General features: G+C 51.8%; 1 protein-coding gene and 1 long non-coding RNA gene across 6 annotated transcripts; one reads left to right on the top strand and one right to left on the bottom strand.

The window, feature by feature from the left end:
- Window positions 1-3594: 3594 nt before the first annotated feature.
- Window positions 3595-16799, top strand: IL1RN (interleukin 1 receptor antagonist). Of its 4 annotated transcripts, none has more exons than XM_032352737.1 (5): window positions 3595-3708; window positions 11745-11796; window positions 13088-13176; window positions 14263-14375; window positions 15511-16799. In XM_032352737.1, exons 1-5 carry the CDS (start codon window positions 3699-3701, stop codon window positions 15721-15723), a joined length of 477 nt encoding a protein of 158 aa, XP_032208628.1. In that variant the 5' UTR covers window positions 3595-3698; the 3' UTR covers window positions 15724-16799. The 4 variants fall into 4 exon arrangements, with proteins under 4 accessions (XP_032208628.1, XP_032208627.1, XP_032208630.1 ...); XM_032352736.1 differs by lacking the exon at window positions 3595-3708 and adding an exon at window positions 11545-11602; XM_032352739.1 differs by lacking the exons at window positions 3595-3708; window positions 11745-11796 and adding an exon at window positions 11609-11694.
- Window positions 8063-11451, bottom strand: LOC116595901. 2 transcript variants are annotated; one of them, XR_004287908.1, is made up of 4 exons: window positions 11374-11439; window positions 9397-9656; window positions 8976-9095; window positions 8063-8729 (listed from the first exon to the last, which is right to left on the bottom strand). It is a non-coding gene; the product is annotated as an uncharacterized LOC116595901 (long non-coding RNA). The 2 variants fall into 2 exon arrangements; XR_004287907.1 differs by having other exon boundaries at window positions 8333-8729; window positions 9397-9519; window positions 11374-11451.
- Window positions 16800-19462: the final 2663 nt, after the last annotated feature.

Here is a 19462-nt window from a genome sequence, read left to right as displayed (position 1 = left end):
GCCCCCACATCTGTCTGCTTCATTCTTCCCTCCCCACAGAGCACGTTTCTCTGTCTCTCTGTGCACCTGCGGCAAGGGGCCGCTCGAAAGCTTATGGAGATTTCCCAGCTTGGAGCCTCTGTCTGAGAGCATGTCGGCATGGGCAGGCCTCTCTGCATTTGAGTTCCTGCCTCCTGCCAGTCAGTTGGTTGGAAGCAGCTTCTCACCACAAGTCCCGTCAGCCATGGCCTGGGGACAAGGGCAGGTACATTTATCTGTGCCTGGCCCCAAGAGTTGTGGTAGAGGTGAGAGGGGTAGTTCGCAGAAGAGTGGATCATGGGATTAAGCAGAATCTGCATATCTTGACCTTGACTGATGTGAACTTATGTGTTTCAGTGTGACCGTTTATGAGTGCCGTGCTGGGAGTCTTATTCTTTCATACAGGTGTATGAGTGGGGGGGTGTGTATGAGAGAGAGAGAGGGAGAGAGAGGCGCCATGTACATGAGTGGCGGCTTCCAATCTCTTCCTTTACTCATTTGTCCACATGGCAGGTTCTGTGCTGAGAGTCAGGATTATCATGGTGAACAGAACAGACACAATCCTTGCTGTGACCCACCAGGGAGATAGATGTCACACAGAGGATCACACGAAGGAAGGAAGTGTCCGGGCTGAGGTCTTCAGGGTGAGGTTAGTCTGCTAGTCGGTGGGATGGGGCAGGGAAAGGTGTTCCGTGTGGAGGATGAACATATGTCCAAGGCCCAAGGCAGGAGGAAGAGGTGATATTGAGAAATCAAGAGGCCTGTGTCGCCAGAGTTCAGGGAATAAAGGGGGTTGTTTTGCAAGCAGAGCCTGGGTTTTGTAGACTCTCACAGATCCTGCAAGGACTATCGTTTATCTAAGATCATGGGAAACAGCTCAATGCTGGTTCTTTTCTAAAGTCCCCTCCATTGCTCTGACCTCACGTAAACTTGCAGGAAGTGGGCTGCCCCCTCAGTGCCTCTTTCCCCTGGCTGCAGTGAGGGGCTCTCTGATGCTTTTAGTCTCCTCACAGTGGACAGGGACCCAGCCATCGAGCCCAGCATATGACTTCTGCTTGGGGACTTGGCATCTCTCTTGTTAGGTGACCTCATCCGCAGCTGTCTCAATCAGAGATATGGGTTCTGAGTAACATTGATCCCCCCATTCCTGATGCCTGCTCTCCTTGTTACCTCCCGCCTCCACCCTGTCTTCTCTCTGGTCCCCAACCCCTTCTTCCTTGTGCAGCTGGCTGGCCCCAGGCAGGTTGGTGCTAGAATGAGTGCTCAGTCATTGTTGCTGGAGGTGGAGTAGCTCTGTGCTCTGCAGAAGCAGCCCTCCTCCACCACAAAGGGCCCCCAGCCACCAGGAGTTCCCAAGGCCTCTAATGCCAGCTTTTCCCATAAACACAGTCTTCCCCATCTCCAGGGCGGTTTTGGCTCTGGGCTTCTCAGGGGCTCTGAGTGCCCCAGGCCAGGCCAGTTGGTCTCTTAGATATTTGTAGCTTTGGAGGAGAGGTGGTAAGCCTGGAGAGGAGAGTTCTGGAGTGGGCCAGGCTAGTGGGGTGGAGATGACCTCCATCTTGGATGTGCCCTGAGTCAGAGCTGGCCAGTGCAAGCCCTGTGCACCGACCAACATGCCATCCCCGGCCCTGACTGGCAGCCTCGTTTACCATCTCCTTACTGCCTGAAGACTGACCAGGCCATTAGCTCCCCAGGAAGAATTCAGACCCTTGCTCTGCAGAAGTAATAGGTAATGCTTGCATCATGCTTTCTGAACTCTAAGCACCCATTAGCTTAGCTTCCTGAACTCTAAGCACCCATTAACACCCATTAACTCTTAGCACTTATTAGCTCAGTCCTCACAACCACCCCACAAGCTGGGGAGCAGTCGTGTTCTCATTTTACCAATGCTTCCAAGATCACCCAGACGTGGTGTGTGAGGCCAGGACCCGAAACCCCAAGCACGAGAACCTGCCTCACAGAGTGGTCCTCCCGATGTTAACTGACTTGGCCGCATCTTGATGAAGCGATGGCCAGTGTAGGCAGGTTCCCCTGCTGCCCAACTTTCCAGGTTTACAACATTAACTTCCTGATTTGTTTGCAAATGGGCATTTCTCTACGAAAACTGCTTCAGAAATTCCCAGCCCAATCTCAGAGGCCTTGGCATTCTAGCTGATGAGCCAAGGCTGCAGAGAACAGGAAGTGAGGGCCCTGTGGGAAGTCCCGGCGGTCAGGAGTCCCCAGGGAAGGGCACCCTGCTCTCCTCTGGCTCTCTGCACCTCCCAGCCGACCTCAGGCCCTGTGTGTTGAGTGGAGGGACCCTGGGAACGAGCCCAGGCCCCAGAGACAGGGTTAGGGGAAAGCGAAGCCCTCCCCCAGACCCCCCTTGAGACTCCTTCTGCAAGTAAGCATGGTATTCCCTTCTCCAACAGAAGAGACGGGTTTGAAGGTGGCCAGGAGGCTGGCCTGCCCCTTCACTTTCTTCTTCCCCGTGCCCTTAAACCCCGTCTAGAGCAAAGGCCTGTTTCAATGTTACAACTTGTAACGCATTTTACAGTCTACATGCTATGTCTTCCTCCAGTCTGCCCCTGCTCTAAAGGACACTTCCAGAGTCATACAGCTGCTTAGCTGCAGGCCTGGGGACAAGATCCGGGACTTCTAGCTTGTCAAGGAAGCCCTTGTCACTGCTCCCCATGCATCAACCCAGACGGTCTTAAGGATCCCTGAGTTGTTTGCTCCCTGATGGTGGGATCCAGGGGCACGAAGCTAGAGAGCAAGTTCAGAAAGGCAAAGAAGAGAACGTTTAGGGCATAGGGTCTTGGAGAGAAGGTGGGGAGAGTATCCAGCCTTGTGGACAGTGTCATGCCAGCTGCTGAGGTGGGGAGCCTGAGGATAACTGGAAGAAGGGTTGGACACCCTGCTGCTCCATTAGCCTTGTCCCCACTGTATGAGCCTCCACATGGTCCCCAAATAAACCAAGAAGATCCCCACCAAGGGCCTTTGCATTTGCTGTTCCCTGCCCTGGGATACTCTTCCCCTTCTTTGACGTCACTCAGGTCTCAGTTCACGAGTCACCTTCTCAGACTGGCCTTCCCTTCCACTTTATGTAAAACATGCGTGCATCCCTAAGTCCCTCAAAAACAGATCATGCTTCTGATTTCCCCTGGAGCACATACTGTCCTACGAAGTTAGTGTATTTGTTTACTAGTTTCTTGTCTGCCTTCCTCCATTAGATAATCAGGGACCTTATCTGGCTTTCCCCCAGTGCCCGGAAGAGTGCCTGGCACACAGGATTAAGTCATTCCACGTGGTCTGGATGAAAGAGCACACGCACGCGTGAATGGGCTGCAGTCGGCTTGAGCCCAAAGTGGGGTGGGCACAAAGGTCCAGCCTTGCTAAGCCCGCTCAGTTCCTCGTGTGAGATCTCTGGCTTTACAGAGATAAGAACCAGTTTGGCTTCTGTTAGCCTGAGTCACCCTCTTGGAAGCTGGGCTTGGCGAGCCCTGCATGGGTGTGTGAAAGGCAGGCACAGGCCCTTCCTCTTCCTCTCTGCAGGTAATCAGGAGGGAAGGAGCAGCTCCGCCCTGGGAGGTGTGGTGGCACAGGTAGTGCCCACTGCTTCTCCTTTCTGGGCAGCAGCTTGGTCTGGAGCCAGAGGCTGGACAGTCTCAGAGGACCACGGATTCTACCAGGCCTTTCCCATGGCTGCAGGTAAGTTTCTCTCACTCCTACTTTTCCATCTGAAAAATGGTGGGGGAGGGAATAGCTACCATTCGTGTTTACCAAATGCTCTCAGACTCTCAAGAGCAAGCTTCCAGGGAGACGTCAAGGGCAGGTAGCTCCAGGCCTGTCTGGGAGACCTGGCTGAGGGGGAGGCAGCAGCAGGCCCCACAGATGCTGTGGGGCCGGGGACACTAGCCCAATGCCTGCCAGGCCCGCAGTTGACAGAGGGGGCACACCTGCTGCAAGAAAAATCCTGGAGCTCTTAGAGTCTGTTGGTCATTTTCCACTGGTGAGAGAGACGTGGAAATTGGGGATATATTTCTGTCCAATGGGAGAAAGAACCATGTGAACTCAATGAGAAACACTGACAGAATTGGGCACCAGGTCCCAAGATCTGAAGGGTCAGATGCAAGGGCAGGGGCAGGAGTTCCGTGGCTACACCTGATTCGTTCTAGCGGATGGTTGTCTCATGAGGGTGCAGGCTCAGGTGGTCAGAACTTCTCATTTTTTCAGGAATAGTCATATATTCCTATTTCCTTCAGCAGTATTTTGATTAAATGAAACAACAGAGTGAGCAAAGAAAATATTCAACCTGTGGGCTGCTACTGGTTTGCAATCTCTGCTTAAGATCTGTGTGGCACAGAGAAAAGAACTTAAACTTGGGAGTCTGAAGACCTAGTTTCGAATTCTGTGCTCGACCTTGAATGGGTGAACTGTTTTCCTTTCTGGGTCTCCCTCTTCTCAGTATCCAGAGGAAGCTCACCAACTCTCAGGGTCTCATGGGCATGGTCATAGCCAATTCTCCCATAAGCCGGCAGACCAGGCGCTCCGCTGAGCAATTAACATGACCCATCTCTTCTAATCCTCACCACAACCCTATGAGGAAGCACTAAGACTGTTTACCGTTCCATAAGTGGGAACTTGGACAGAGAGGTTAAGTAATTTGCCCAAGACCAGACAGCCACTCTAAGGGGAGGAGCTGGGGTCCACTGCAGATGGTCTGTTCCAAACCACCCTATTGTGCTCTCGGGTGCAGAGACTGAGTGAGCTCATGCAGGAAGAAGGACTTTGTAAACCACAAGCAGTTTTTCCAAGAGCAGCAAATCCTCCCCTTTCCCTCAGCAGGTGAGGCGATTTCCAGTGGAGTGTGTTAAAATGTCAGCCCACGGTCTTACCCTTCTTTCAAATGTGTAAAGAGGACACCATTCCCAGAACCAGACCGTGATAGAATGTGAAGGAACCTTTATGCTTAAAAACAGTCCACTTTGAAGTATTTTCAACTGGCGCATTGTAGGCGCTGAGTAAGTTCGAGTTCAGGAGACGAGGGCGTGCAAGCCCAGTGAAGACATCATGTTTTCTGGGAGGCCAGGAGCAGGGCTCCGAGAAGGGAGACCATGGAGACCATGGAGATTTAGGGTTTGCCTCAAGGTCTGGGAGCTCGAGGACAGAGGAGCAAGGACCAAGTTGAGTGTGCACCTGGGACATGGAACTTCTCTCACTGGCCCTCTTCCTCCTCTCTAACACCACTGACCTCACAGCCAAGGTGCGTGAAGAAGGTAAGGCGGGAGGAAGAGGATGTAAAGGTGGAGGCAGTGATAATGATAGAGAAACTCCTTTTTTATAGCCTAAGTTTGAAACCAATGTGGAGCTACTAGAGGTGGACCTACCTTGATTTACACAGTTGGAGGAAGTGTAAATGGCTAAATTAAAAATTAACTTGATCCAAAGGGGAGTGATTGACCAACGTTGCATCTGCTGTGGTCTTTTTACCCGAGTGGAAGACTAAGGCTTTTGGTTCTTGTGTGCTTTATCTACCTATGTATCTATCTAATAAAATGGACCACATCTCCGCTGGGTAGGACACAATGATGGGCAGCTAATCGCGCCTGCAATTTGCAGTACTAGCCACCAGATGGTATGAGCACCTTTTTTAGGATTTGTATTATAGGGTGACCAATCATCTCAGCTTTCCGGAGATGCAGGACTTTCCGTACTAACATTGGAAAGTTCTGGAAAAACCGGGCAAATGGCCACCTTAGTCCAAAGTCAGTTATAGAGCTTTCTTGTTAAGCTCCATAAGGTTTTCAAATCATCCTTTCCTTACTACCAAAAAACAAACTCCTAAAATTTCCAAGCAATTGTGGAATAAATTGTTTCTCTAGAAGACATGAGTTCCAATCAAAAGGAACGCCGTAAGAGCAAATGTAATTTCTGCTTCTATTCCCTGTGCAATGAAGCAGAGAGGAAAGAGGTCAGTTGCCTTTCTGGCAGGACTGGTGTATGGGAAGGGATTCAAGAGCTGGGTTCAAATCCTGCCTCAGCCACCATCTGGGGAAAGTGATTTAATCTTTCTGAGCCTTGATTTCTTATTCTGTGAAGTGAGTGTAAGTATAAACCCGTCTTGAAAGTGGGTGTAAAGATACCCACCTTGCGCAGTTGTCATGAGGGCTAAGTGAGAGCCATGGAAAAGAAAGAGCACACAGCCTGAGCCCGAAGTGCAGAAGGTAAGAAACCCAGCTGTGCCCTCCCCCAGTTCCTGGCCCGCTCCCTCTCCCTCTCCACCTGCCTTTGGAGAAGCTAGCTGCCTTATGAAGCTGGTCACCAAAACCAAGAAGGCAGGAGCAAACATGTGCCTCTAGAAGGACCAGATAAGCAGATAAAGAATGGCTTTCGGTTCAGATCCATATCAGACCCAGAACTGCTGGAGCAAAAACTATCTTGGAAGACTTGGAAACCTGTACAAGATCCACAGTAAGTTTGCCATTTGGACCAGGAGGGGAGCATGCTTCTTGTGAAGCCGAGACTGATAACAGTTGACTTTATATACAATCTCCCAACAACCGTCCCCAGGCCAGGAGGGCACTCAGGTGGGCCAAGACACCTGGGAGAACCTCTGTCTCCAAACCTGGCCTGTCACCATGGGCAGCTTCTCACAAACTCCTGGGTTTCGTAAAAATGGACTTGGTTACAGGGCAGGTCTGGGTAGGTGGAAACTGACAAGAGAAGATGTGAGCTGGTATTTGCCTGTCCTCCTCCTATTTGTACTGATATATTTACTCAGCTCTTGGAAAGAGTAACCAGAGACTTTGTACCATTATCTTAGTAAAAATTTCCGAAGTTTGGGCATGTGTGCTGTGTGCTGTGCGCTGTGACGCTCACGTACGCAGGATTTGGCTGAAGGATCTAAACGTGAGATCGAACTGTTGCAACTTAAGGTGCACATCTGTCCGCCCAAAGCCGGCTGCTTAAATTTTGATGAATGCTGTTTGTGTGACCTGCCTGCAGGCCAGCAGACACAGTTGGAAACATTTACACCAAGGTTCACTGAGGTGTCCTGGTGAACTGGATTTGTCGGGACAGACCGCTGGCTGTGAGGGGAATGGGACCTGGGGGCTGAGCTGCTGGGCTGAGGCAGGGAGAGATTGGAGTTGGGAAATAAGATGTTCTTTCCCAAGAAGGACCAAGAGCCGTCAGATCTCCCCATCTCTGTGGGGTGCCGGAGCCGGCAGGATCCGCTTGTGAGCATCTCTTCCCAGTTCTGCATTCAGCATGGTCCTGCTGGTGGCTTGGGATCATCCACGGAGGGAGTGTTTATCCCAGAGAAACCAGCAAAAGTTACTAATGGGAACTTTTTTGGAGAAGCCAGCTGTCCACATGGACCAGCACAGCACAGCCCTGCCTTCAGGCTCAGTGGCCCCAGATCACATACCAGGTCTCATCTATCTGTCCACGGGCCCCAGGGTGATCTTAATGAAAGAAATTTGACAGTGTCACCCTCTGGTTCCAAGTTCTTTAAGATAAATTCCCTGCCCCTTGGTGCAGCATTAAAGGCCCTTCCTCCTCAGACTTCTGCCCAGACTTTTTCACGACTTCTGCCCCTACACCCAAATGCTGTTTGGACTCTGCCATCCTGAAAAATACAACTCAAAAAATACACATCGGGCTCTACATCTGGCCCAGGGCCAAAATGCCTGCTGTGATAACCAGCAAATCTAGCAAAATATATTTCGAAATAATCAGATGGCATCAAAGAATGACCAGGGCTTTGAAGAACTGCAGAGGCCCCGACAGGTGGAGGTCAGCCTGGAGGCCTTTTGGCCCAGGAAACATTTTCTGGTTTCAAAAGCCCCAGATGAGTTTTGGACAGTCTTATGGGGTTGGACAGGGGGTAGGAGAGGATAAAATTTGTGTTTTATCTCCCACTGAGGAGAAGGGGCCCTGATAAACAACCCAGATCTGGGCTGGGACCCTAAGGACCAAGACTGAACAGAAATGGAGTAACCTGCCTAGTTCTTGATGCCCCATTGTGACCACTGGAAGCCTGCTGGGGAGAAGGTCACCCGGAAGCACCCCCAGCCTCACTGCCCAGGGGAAGCAAAAGGGAATCATCTCTAGATAAAGACAATATGTCCAGAGCCTCAAATGACCTCTACAGTGTTTGTTATACTACCGTGCCCAGCAGTCAATAGAAAGCAGCCAGGCATACGCAAGACAGCCTGTGCACCAGACAGAAGCAGATTCCAGAAGGACACGCAGCAGGGATTCAGATAACGCCTTGAGCAGGCATAGGCTTTACAAGAACCATGAATACTATGTCCAAGGATTTAAAAGACAAGACTGAAACTTTTGGCAGAAACCATACCTCCCCCCAGAAAAGGAAGCAGATGGTAATCCTAGAACTGAGGGATGCAATTAGCTGAGATTGAGAAACAGCATTTATTGAACCCTTCCTATGTGGATGGTGCCCTAGAGGCACCAATAGTGGGCCAGGGCTTGGTCCCAGTACAGCTTGTCGAGTGTCACTCCGAGGACATGGTTGTCCTATTTCCCTCTGAGTGGGCCTTTGTCATTTCTGCTGTTACCAGGGCAGGGCAGGGCTCAACATGTAGAAGGCACTCGATGTCGTTTGCTGCCGGAAGCTCACAGGGAGAGCACAAGGTCTGAGTGGGAAGGCAGGGTCCACGACGCGGTGTGGTCATTGAACTGAATTCGGGAACCAGAGTGAGGGGCTGAGCACCCGGAACCGAGAATAAGTTTAGTCAGAGATTTCCTGTGGGCAGAAATCATAGGGACACCAACTATTTTTGATAAGACGGAACCAAGAGTGGAATTGTGGCCAGAAGCGTGAGGAGAGGGGAGGAGCCTCAGGTCCCCCACTCACTTCCTCCCCCAGCCCAGACGGTGAGGGCCTCCCCTCTGGAGTCCAGCCCGGCGAGCCGAGCAGGGTGGATGGGGTTAAGGGCATTGTGACTGACCTTTCCCACTTTACGTGGGGCGAAGAGGCAGACGCAATAGCTTTCCATTGTGTGAGTATCTGCTACATGCCAGGGTCAGGGTTGAGTACACTGTGTGCAACATCTCAGTCCTCACGGAACCTGTGACAAGGCCTCAATTATCAACCCGGTCTAATGGATAATGAAACTGCAGACAAGAGAACAGGGCGTGGGTGGCCCAGCTCCTAAGTGGCATGGGAGAGGGCAGCCCCAGGTCAGCCTGACTTCTCAACCTGGCCCTAGGGACTCCCTCCTCCCCACCTGGAAAGGCCTGCTAGGCCACTTCTCCAGCAAAGGTGGAGAACCCAGGGTTCTGCTCTCTGGGAGAAATCTGTCTCTCTGAATTTGGGCTGGAGACAGGGGAGCATTTACCCAGGAGCCACAGTGTGGGTGGGACCTTCACCTGGAATGCTGTCTGAGGGCAGGCAGGCAGGACGGAGCCCCTTGGTGTCCCCTGGGCAAGTCATCCTCCTCTTCAGTCTCCAGGGATGTTTTTCAAGGGGTGCTGGGGTGATATCAAGGAGGGCTTCGGAAGTGGCATTAAAAGACAAGAAGGAGAGAACTTACCACAGTGGGGGCTTGCTGCCTTCCCTCTCAGCAGGGGTGGTGACCAGTTTAGGCTCCTGATGATTCGTAGGTGTTCCAGAAATTATTCAGCAAATGCTGAATGAATGTGGCAAATAATCAAGCAGGTTCTTACCCATCACATCCTCCAGCCAGCCCTCCCCCAAACCAACAGAACTCCCCCTTGGCCCTCAAAGGTAGATATTCTTTCTTGCATGTGTTTCAAAGGTGAACGCCTTCCTCAAGGTCACTTGTCTTGTGAGGACCAAGGGGACAAGTACAAGTCACTTTGTCCCTCAAAGTAATCACCCAGAGAAGTGATACAATTTTTGCAGAAATATTCCATTTGCTCTGAAAGAAGAGTTTTTTAAAGATTTGAGAAATTCATCTGTAACCTTCATTTTAAAAAATCTTTTAAAATTGAGGTGTAATTGACATATAACATATTAATTTTTTTAAAAATTGAGATATAATTGACATATAACATTAAATTATATTTAATTAAAGTATAATTGACATATAACATTAGTGGTATACAACATACCTGTTTTCACCTATCACCTGTTTTATATACATAGTTATAAAAGTATCTTTTTTCTTGTGATGAGAACTTTTATGATCGACTCTTTTAGCAACTTTCAACTATACAATGTAGCCATCCTCTTTGAAGGATTTTGACCTCATTTGGACAATGACACTGATTTGTTGGTTAAAAATAAAGTCAGACTCATCAAGATCAGCTGTTGAACAGGAAGACCACTGGCTGGGGGTCTGGGGACCCAGATTCTTAGGTGTACCTTTGCTGTTAATGCTCTGTGTGACCTTGGGCAGGCCCCTTTCCCTCTTGGGTCTTTCTGAATGTTCTTCAAGACAATGAGAGGGTGGGTAAGACGACTGCCGAGCTCCCACCCAGTTCTCCAATGGTGTAATCTATGCTTCTGCATTAACACTGGGCCCTCTGATTACGTAAAGCCCTGTCCATGCTCTTGCCATCCATAAATGGGAATATGCGTACCTTTTTCTTAACTTCTAGAACGTAGTAAGGGAAGAAGTTAATGCTTATGTGTGCTCACTGCAGGCTGGAATTTCTTCCTTCCTGTCTCCCTTCCTCTCTTCCTTTCTCTCTTCCTTTCTACCTCCTCCTTCCTCCCTCTTTTCACCCATAGAGGAAGACATGATCAACCCCACTCTGGGCACTGAGGCAGAAGGGGCAGAGGCAGAGCCCCAGAAGTTCAAGGTCATATGGGTAGCAAATGGCAAGTGGCAGAGGTGAAATCTGGATCCATCTGTCCAAGAGTTGAGTTGACCCCATTTTTCCAAGACCATACTTTAAAGACGTGGATCCCAGGGAGAGAGCTGAGGTTGAAACACCTCTCAGGAAACTGACTCCACGGCAGGGATCAGCAGACTTCAAGCCAAATGCAGCCAAAAACAACTTCAACAAAAACTCAAGCTGCCTTGTCCTATTCTGAAAAACAGAAATGCCCTGTATTTGTAAATTGTGTTAGAAGGTAACTGGCTTGTCATTTACAGATCACCTATCACTGTTTAAGCGACAATAGCTGAGCTGAGAAATCATGACAGAGACAAACCCTAAAATATTTACTATCTGGTCCTTTACAGAATGTTTGCTAGTCCCTGGTCCAGAGTCCAGCACGGCTGTCCATCCTTCAAAGAACACAAAGTGTCATGAGACTGTTCTGTGTTCCGAAGGGCCCCACCACTTGGCTTGTTAGAAAGGAGGATTTTTCTACTTAAATCTATTTTTTTTCCTTAAATCTATTTTTAAAAAGGTCAACAAACAGTCTCAGGATACCTGTCAGGCCAATGAGGGAGTCAGTTTTCATCGCGCTCTTCCCAGGAACTCAGTGAAGGGGAAATAGAAATCTTAATTTTGGGGAAATTGCACGGGGGAAAAGGGGAGGGAATCAGTTACGACACCCCGTTGCGACACTCAGCACGGTTGAAAGTGACAACAACAAGGGTTTCTCATTTTGGAAATATGAGGGCATTTCCGTTTCTCAGAGTAGGACAGGGCGGCTTGGGTGAGTGACTATTTTCTTTATAAGCGGCAACTTGGGGCCCGAAATGGCAGTGTCGTGTTGCCTCGCTGTGGCCGCAGAATGGACACCTGCAGGTATCCCCTCAGTTACCTGATCTCTTTCCTCCTTTTCCTGTTCCATTCAGAGATAGCCTGCCATCCCTCGGGGAAGAGACCTTGCAGGATGCAAGTGTTCAGGTAAGGCTGCCCCTGCGAAGGCATGGTGGACGGACAGGCAAATGGAGCCACTACTGGCCGTGGGGGGCCACTGGCCTCCACGGTGACTGAGTTTGGGCTGGAAAGGGAGGTCCGTTATTCAGGAAAGGGGAGCCACATCCGTGGTCTTCAGGGAGTGTGTCTCAGAATATCTCAGACGGGCAGAACTTGGCCAGAGGCCTGGCTGATTGTCCCGGAGACTCTGGCAACTCAGTGAGCGACAGCCGTGGAGTCATGCTGAGGCTCTTGGCTGGACAAGGCAGCCGGAGGGAGGCCCGCTGTGGGCGGTGCACAGCCCGGAGGCCCAGACTGCCAGCCAGCCTTGTGGGTCCGTGTGGACATGATGGAGGACCCTGCTCCTTTGTGGCCTCAGTTTCCCTGTCTGTGATATGGGGTTAAGGATAACCCTCTGCCTGCCTTACTGGGTTGTTGTGAAGATCAAAGAGCCCCTGAGCATGTCTGTGATTTAAAAAAATTGGGCCAGGAATTTTGTGAGATGTCACCAACATTGTAAAATTGACAGGCTATGGCTCTGTCCCCATGGGCCCTCTGTCCTGTAACATCCTGGGACTAAGCCACACCAGGGTGACTTCACCCTTGAATCGAGTTTCCCTGGCTTAAGATGCAGTTTGGGATTCTGTGCGTGTGTGTATGTGTGTGCATTTCTAGACATGGGAACTTCTTCATGGGCTTTGCCTCTGCCTCCTCCTACTGACTGGGGGCTCCAGGAGATGCACTTCGTGGTCTCTAGTAGCAGACTCATCCAGGAGCTCAGAAGAATCTGGAAAGGTCCGATGCTCAACATGTGCAAAGACCCTTACATTTTGTCCAGCCATCCCTTACTGAGCTCATGAGCTCCCCAAAGTCACCCGATGTTACGGGCATTGGTTGCCACACTTCACTTGTGAGGAGATGAGGCACAGTTCCAAGGTCACATAGGTGGGCAGCAGGGCACAGAGGGCCCGTGTTCAGGTTGGGGCTATGCAAGCTTGGCTCTCAGCCCTTCACCAAGGGCTCGATGGCCACATGTGGCTGGTGACTACCATGGTAGAATGTGGGTACACTGCTTTCGAGAGGTGACAGCTGGGCCTCCTCTTCGTCCATGTAGACCTCAGCGTCTCCTCCATGCCAGAGCTGGGCTAAAGCACCACACCTGTATCAGAAAGCTGAATGCAGGTTCAGTGAGCTCTGGGGGACACAGGAAGAGTGGGGGGAGGCACAGGACTGGGCATACAGAGGTTGTTCACCATAGTGGGGGACTTTTGCATTTCAGAATCTGGGATATTAACCAGAAGACCTTCTACCTGAGGAACAACCAGCTGGTCGCTGGGTACTTGCAAGGATCAAATACTATATTGGAAGGTGAGTGGTTGCCAGGAGAGTGGATGCTTTGTGGGTCCTGGGTCATGTTGGCCTGGAGTCTGTGGCTTGCTCCCCAAAACCTTCGGTTCAAAGTCCTAATTCTCGCTGGATCTTTGTGGCTGAGTTGGAAGCTGGGGGAGGCCTGGCCACACTCGAGGGCAGCCTCAGGAGGGTAGGAGAGTTATCTAGTTCTGGAGCCCCCACCTGCTGGCATGGTGTCCCAGGGCCACAGCTGGCAGGGAGAGGGCACAGAAGGCAAGGTGCTCCCTTTCCCTCCATGACTATGAAGGCTTCCATGTTCCTATGTTGTTCAGATCCTAACTACCACCCAAAATGAACCCACCACATCTAAATCTGGGTTCTGTCCCTTATCCTCGGACACCACATCAGCCATGTTCTGGTCCTTGTTCTAAACAAGCTCCATGAGCTTGGGCAGGCTTCCCCCACTCCATCCCTCAGTTTCTCCTTCAGGGAAATGAGGCCGGCATGATGGCGCCATGAGAGAGTCTCTGAGCATGAGCTTCCTGGGATGTTTTCACATCCTTGTTGGCTGACTTGGCACAAGGGATGGCTCCCACCCTGCCCCGTCCCCTTGTTCTCAGCTCCCTGCCTTGCCCTAAAAGAGTATAAGACTGGCTTTTCCCATCCTTCTGTTAATTCTCCTGATGAATATGCCGAAGCACAGGAAGGCTGAGATTCTCACTGCTGTATGAAGGCTCAGAGACTACCAAGGCCAAGAGGCAGGTTCAAAGTCACCCAGGTGCCTGTAGACCAAGCCCTAGGGCCCAGTGTGCTATTTTCCTGCACCCCTGGAGACCTGGAGCACAGATGTCCTGGGGGGAAAAAAGGACAGGAACCACACAGAGCAGAATCTAGGCAACACAGTCCTTGAAGAGTAACTCAGAGACTACTTGGTTTGATCTTCTGTTTGAAGGCAGACCAGAAAGATGGGGCTTTCCTGTCCTTCTGACCTTCGGGGTTTAGTTGGTGGCTGGGCAGTGGGGGGAGACAGAAAAACCTCCTGGGAGAGTCTGGGCTGCCTCCTTCTCTCTGTGCAACCTGACCCTGCCTTCTGCTCTTCCCCAGAGAAGTTAGATGTGGTGCCCATCGAGCCTCATACCGTGTTCCTGGGGATCCATGGGGGGAAGCTGTGTCTGTCCTGTGTCAAGTCTGGCAATGAGACCAGGCTCCAGCTGGAGGTAAGGACCCATCTCAGATAACAACCACCCCAAACCCCATAGCTGGAACAATGGCAGTAGGCTCCTTCTCGGGACTTGGGGTTGATGAGGCAGGTGCAGCGGGCTGTGTGCTCCGCTTGGCGTAGCTCCTGTGCCTCCCGCAGCAGCATCAGCGAGGAGTTCTGCTGGGGGTGGGGGGAGATGATGGCTTCTCACTCCCCAGGCTGCTGTTCCACATGCTCTCCCGAGGTCAGCGTGGGCCTCCTCACAGCATGGCTGCTGGCTTCCAAGCCAGATTATTCCACAAAGACAAGCCTCCATGTGCAAATGTGTATCAAACCCTCACTGACATCATTCAGCTCACTCCCGTTGGCTGAAGCCAGGCGTGGGGCTAAGTCTAGTCTCAAGAAGGGAGGGGACTGGGAAGGATGGTTGCCTTGGAGGCCTCATTCTCTGTGTGGCACTCTCCTGCCCAGGGCCCCCGACCCACTTGGACTTGCCCTTTTCCCAAGGAAGCGAAGCTTCAAGACCTTTCTCTTCTAATCCTTATTTACTCAAACCCACCCACTGGCATCCCATGTGGGGCCCTGTGCTCCTTGCTCCCCGCAGTGTGAATGGGAAGAGATGGCTTTGCCTCAGGGGCTTTTGGGTCAGGATCTTTACTCAGTGTGAGTGGCTGTAACTAACTGGGGCACCGTCCCTTCTCCCGACCGCAGGACAGGGGCATTCTTTCAGAGGGCGACTACTCCGTGTGGAGGGGGATGAGGAGGACGTTGTGTGTACTGTGCCCAACGTGCTGTGCTGACCTCTGCCCACCCCCCGTCGCCATGCCCTCTTGCCAGAGGCGCAGGCCAGGAGAGAACTCCGGCCTCCATGTGCACTGCCCTCTGCTGAAGACGCCATGTGTTTACCAAATGTCCTGGCCCAAGGCTAGAGCGACCAGATTCCCCAAAGTCAAGGCGTGACTGTGGGACAGCCTCTTTGTGTCACTGCTGTCCCAGACAGCCCGGGACACATGGCCAGCTGTAGGGGTCCCTGGTCAGTGTTTCTCCAGTTCCTTCTCTAGGCCAGCCAGGGGCCAAGTGTGAGCAGCGGGAGGGAGGCAGCACGGATCCCTGGGCTCCCCAGCCCTCACTGCTCCTGTCTTGGCCTCCAGGCAGTTAACATCACCGACCTGAGTAAGAACAAGGATCAAGACAAGCGTTTCACCTTCATCCTCTCGGACAGCGGCCCCACCACCCGCTTCGAGTCTGCCGCCTGCCCCGGCTGGTTCCTCTGCACAGCACTTGAGGCCGACCGGCCCGTCAGCTTCACCAACTCCCCCGAAGAGGCTATGACGGTCACCAAGTTCTACTTCCAGAAAGACTAGTGGTGGGCCCAGGCCGCACTTGCCCCACGCCCAGCATATCGATGACTCCACAGACACCTCACCACGCTGCCCGCGGCCTCCTGGCTGTCGCGGGGGCTGGGAGGGGCAGCCTTGGTGGGGTGGGCCCTCGGAAGGATGGCCGAGAGCCCCCGTGACAGGACTCTGTCGCCAGCCCCTCAGCTAAGTGACCTCGATGCTGCCTCCATGGTAGTCTTTCTAACGTGCAGCTCAAGCCACAGCCCTGCTCCAGGCCTTCGAGCGGGGCCTGTGCCTTCCGGATGGAAGCCAGGCTGCTCGGCCAGCCGGCCCTCCGCTCTGCCCGCCATGACTCCTTGTCCTTCTCCCTCGCCCTTCGCCTGTCCGCTTCCCAGATCCCTCACGCCCCACGCTGCCTGCCAAACCTAGTTTTGCAAACTGAGGCTGTTCTGTGAGGAAAACTCACAGAGTCTGTGCCACAATGGAAGACAAGGATTTCCTTTTTCTTTTAAGCCAACTGCATCCAGTCTGAAAGAGAGTCCTTTATTTAGAGACTGTGGCCTTTCTGGAAAGGGGGCGGGGGAGGGGGAAAGGAGCTCTCCCTTTTGGTTTCCCTGTCTTATATTTGTAACACCCTAACCTGCAAAAATGAGAAATTAGTTTGTTATGTTGGTCCCTAGTTTTTCTCTTTCTGTCACGTTCCTCACATCTGGCTCCCACTGCCCAGGCCCGGCACCATCTCCACTCCAGGCCTTGTACAGCGGCCCCCCACTTTTCCTCTCCCAGCCCGCCCATCAGAAGCTCCCAGCTCCCAGGGTGCACAACTTTGGCTTCCCTGGGGCCAGGTCTCCTGGGAGGGAGGAATTGCTCTTGGACTATTTTAGCACTTCGGACACTCTGAGACTTGTTCAAGGACGGTTGTGTCCGTCTGTCTCCCAGCCCAGAGCCCCAGATTCTGAGCTCCTGAGAGCAGGGAGCATGACCTGGCTGTGTTTGGCCCTCGGCGTATGCTCACTGAATGTGTGTTATGTGTGCAGAGTAGAAAGTCTGCTACTCCCTGTGACTGAAGCTCTGTTTTACAATAAAATCTTGAAAACGTACCTACTTTGCTGGCTATGTCTTTGGCCTCGCCAGGCTTGGTGCGTGGAGAGCTTGGGAAACGAGGAAGCCAAGGGGCCTTTCTCACCCTGGGGGCTAGGCCTGGCTGCCTCTCTTCTGAGAATCCTTTCCTCCTTGGGCCTCACTCTCTCTGGATCTGTGAGAGCAGATCTCCCTGTCAGGAAGGTGGGTAGAACCAATGTCCACGATAGCCGCCAACAGAAAACCATCCAAACACCCATCACCGAGGAATGAATACAGACATTGTGTATGTTCATATAAAGCACAGAAAGCGGGTGAACGGCAGTCGGCTGCGTGCCACAGGGAGGTGCACCTTGACCACATGACGGGGGCTGTGGGAGTCACAATGGGAGTCACATTAAGCACTCCTGGAGCGCGAGTCTGTGGACATAAAGCTAAAACAGGACAAACTCAGCCTTTGCAGGGAGGGGTGTGCAGACAGGGGGTGAAAACAGAGAGAGAAGCAGGGACGGGCTGTGTCCGAAAGCGGGGCGGCTGGGTGATCCCCTGGAAGACAGAGGGTCAATGGGAGCACCCGGAGGCTTTTAGGATCCAGACGACACTCTATCTCTTGGCTGCGGTTAGGTGGTTTTCTGGGTGTATGCTATATTTCACAATTTCAGAATCTAAAAAAAGAAAAGCCTTGCCCCTCTGGGGAGTGAGGAAAGGTGGCACTGGGAAATAATGAGATCGCCGGGTAGACTATTGAATTTGGCCCCTCGAGGTGTAGGAGCTTAAGATCGTCCTCGGACCTGGCTCGGCTACCAGCCAGGCCAGCTACCAGTGTGGTCCCTCCTCCCTCCCGGGTTCTGCTGACTTCTGGACTTGGTCTCTGGAGCCCTCGAGTCAGGCCCGACTGGGTGGCCTCTGTCCTTGAGGCCTGCTGCTCCTTGTTCCTAGAGAGAGCTGACTGAGACAGGGTTTGCAAACAGCACTCCTGGCACTTGCCTCCAAGGTCCGGGAAACAGAGCTCAACAAAGCTAGGCCACGAGGCGGGGCTGCAGGTCTTGAACCTGGCTCCAGACGAGCCCTCTGCTCCTCTCCGCTTCCCCAGCTGGACTTCACGCACCCCTTGGCTGGAAGAGGAGATTTCACTGCTAATAACTAAGTTCAATCGGTTAAAAGGCCACCGATTGGAGAAAATATTTACTATCTCTAGATCTCAGCTCCTCAAAGAAGTCCACCCTTGGGTCAGCCGTCTCTTACTCCCGTGGAAGATGGAAGCAGCCACACACCTGCTCCCCAGGGATGATGTGGGATAAAATGAGCCGGTATGGGAGCAGTGCTGTGCATCAGGGAAGGATCCCAGCAGCTGGTAGATTTTTAGTCCCTGCGAAAGGGGGACGTTCAGGGCAGAAAACCCTTCAGGGCTTAATGGCAACAACAGCAACAACACTTGTGGGGCCCTACTGCCATCCTGCCTTCTGCTGACAGAAGGGAAACTTGGGGTTTGGACTCCTCATGCGATCGAATCAAGCAGCCAGTCGTAGCTAAGTAAGAGGCAAGGGAGCAGACAATCAAGTGCACGGGCTCTCGAGTGTTCCGGCTCTCCCGTTGGCAACGTGCACTCCCGCACAAGCGAGTTAATGTCTTGGAGGCTCTGTTTCCTCCTCTCTAAATACAGGTGATAGCGAAAGCCTGACTGAAGCTTTGCCATATTACTGTGGTCGTATTACTGTCACTTGTTTTCTAAGAGTCAGGGCTCAAGGGAATCTTCAAAGCCTTGCTGCTCCAGGTGTGGTTCCGAGATCAGTATCATCATCATCATCATCATCAGCAGCAGCAGCAGCAGCAGCAGCAGCATTTGGGAGTAAAAGGCAGACCCCCAGGCCCCATGCCAGACTTCCTAACTTAGGATCTTCCTCTGAAGCAGGTCCTCAGGTGATTCAGTGCAAGTTCAAGTTTAAGAAGGTCTCCTTCAAAGTGCAGTGCTCATGCAGTATATGAACTCAGGAACATTTGTTAAACCGACTCTCATGATTATAAACCCAACTCATGTCAACATCCCTCCCACTAGCTCACTGATGATACCCAAAACTCCCCTCTTAAGACCTCCTTACTCCGGCTTCAAGGGTTCTTTAAGAGAGGAAAAGCTTTAGGGGCACCTGAGTGGCTCAGTCGGTGAAGCATCTGACTCTTGGTTTCTGCTCAGGTCATGATCTCAGGGTCGTGAGATCGAGCTCTGTGTGGGGCTCGGTGATCAGCATGGAGTCCGCTTGTCCCTCTCTCTCATAAATAAACAAAATCTTTAAAAAGAGAGAGAGAAGAAAAGCTTTAAGCCCCTTCTAGAACATCACCAGCTCACTCAGGGATTTTGATCTGTTTTGTCCTACGACATATCCTAAGTCCCTCAAGCAACACTTGGAATGTCCAGGGTGGTCAACTGATATTAGATTAAGCAGTGAATCGGCCATTGATATATAAGTAGGAACTCGTGTATTACATGGGTCAGAAAATTTGGGAAGACAGGGAACTTAGGCCACAGAAGTTGTTTTTTTTTGTTTACTTTATTTTTTTATTTTCAGCATAACAGTATTCATTGTTTTTGCACCACACCCAGTGCTCCATGCAATCTGTGCCCTCTCTAATACCCACCACCTGGTTCCCCCAACCTCCCACCCCCTGCCCGTTTAAACCCCTCAGA

This window comes from Mustela erminea, chromosome 7, assembly GCF_009829155.1.
Source record: "Mustela erminea isolate mMusErm1 chromosome 7, mMusErm1.Pri, whole genome shotgun sequence".
Lineage (NCBI taxonomy): Eukaryota > Metazoa > Chordata > Mammalia > Carnivora > Mustelidae > Mustela > Mustela erminea.
The sequence above is the reverse complement of the archived record's forward strand: the minus strand, read 5'-3'. Positions and strand labels throughout refer to the sequence as shown.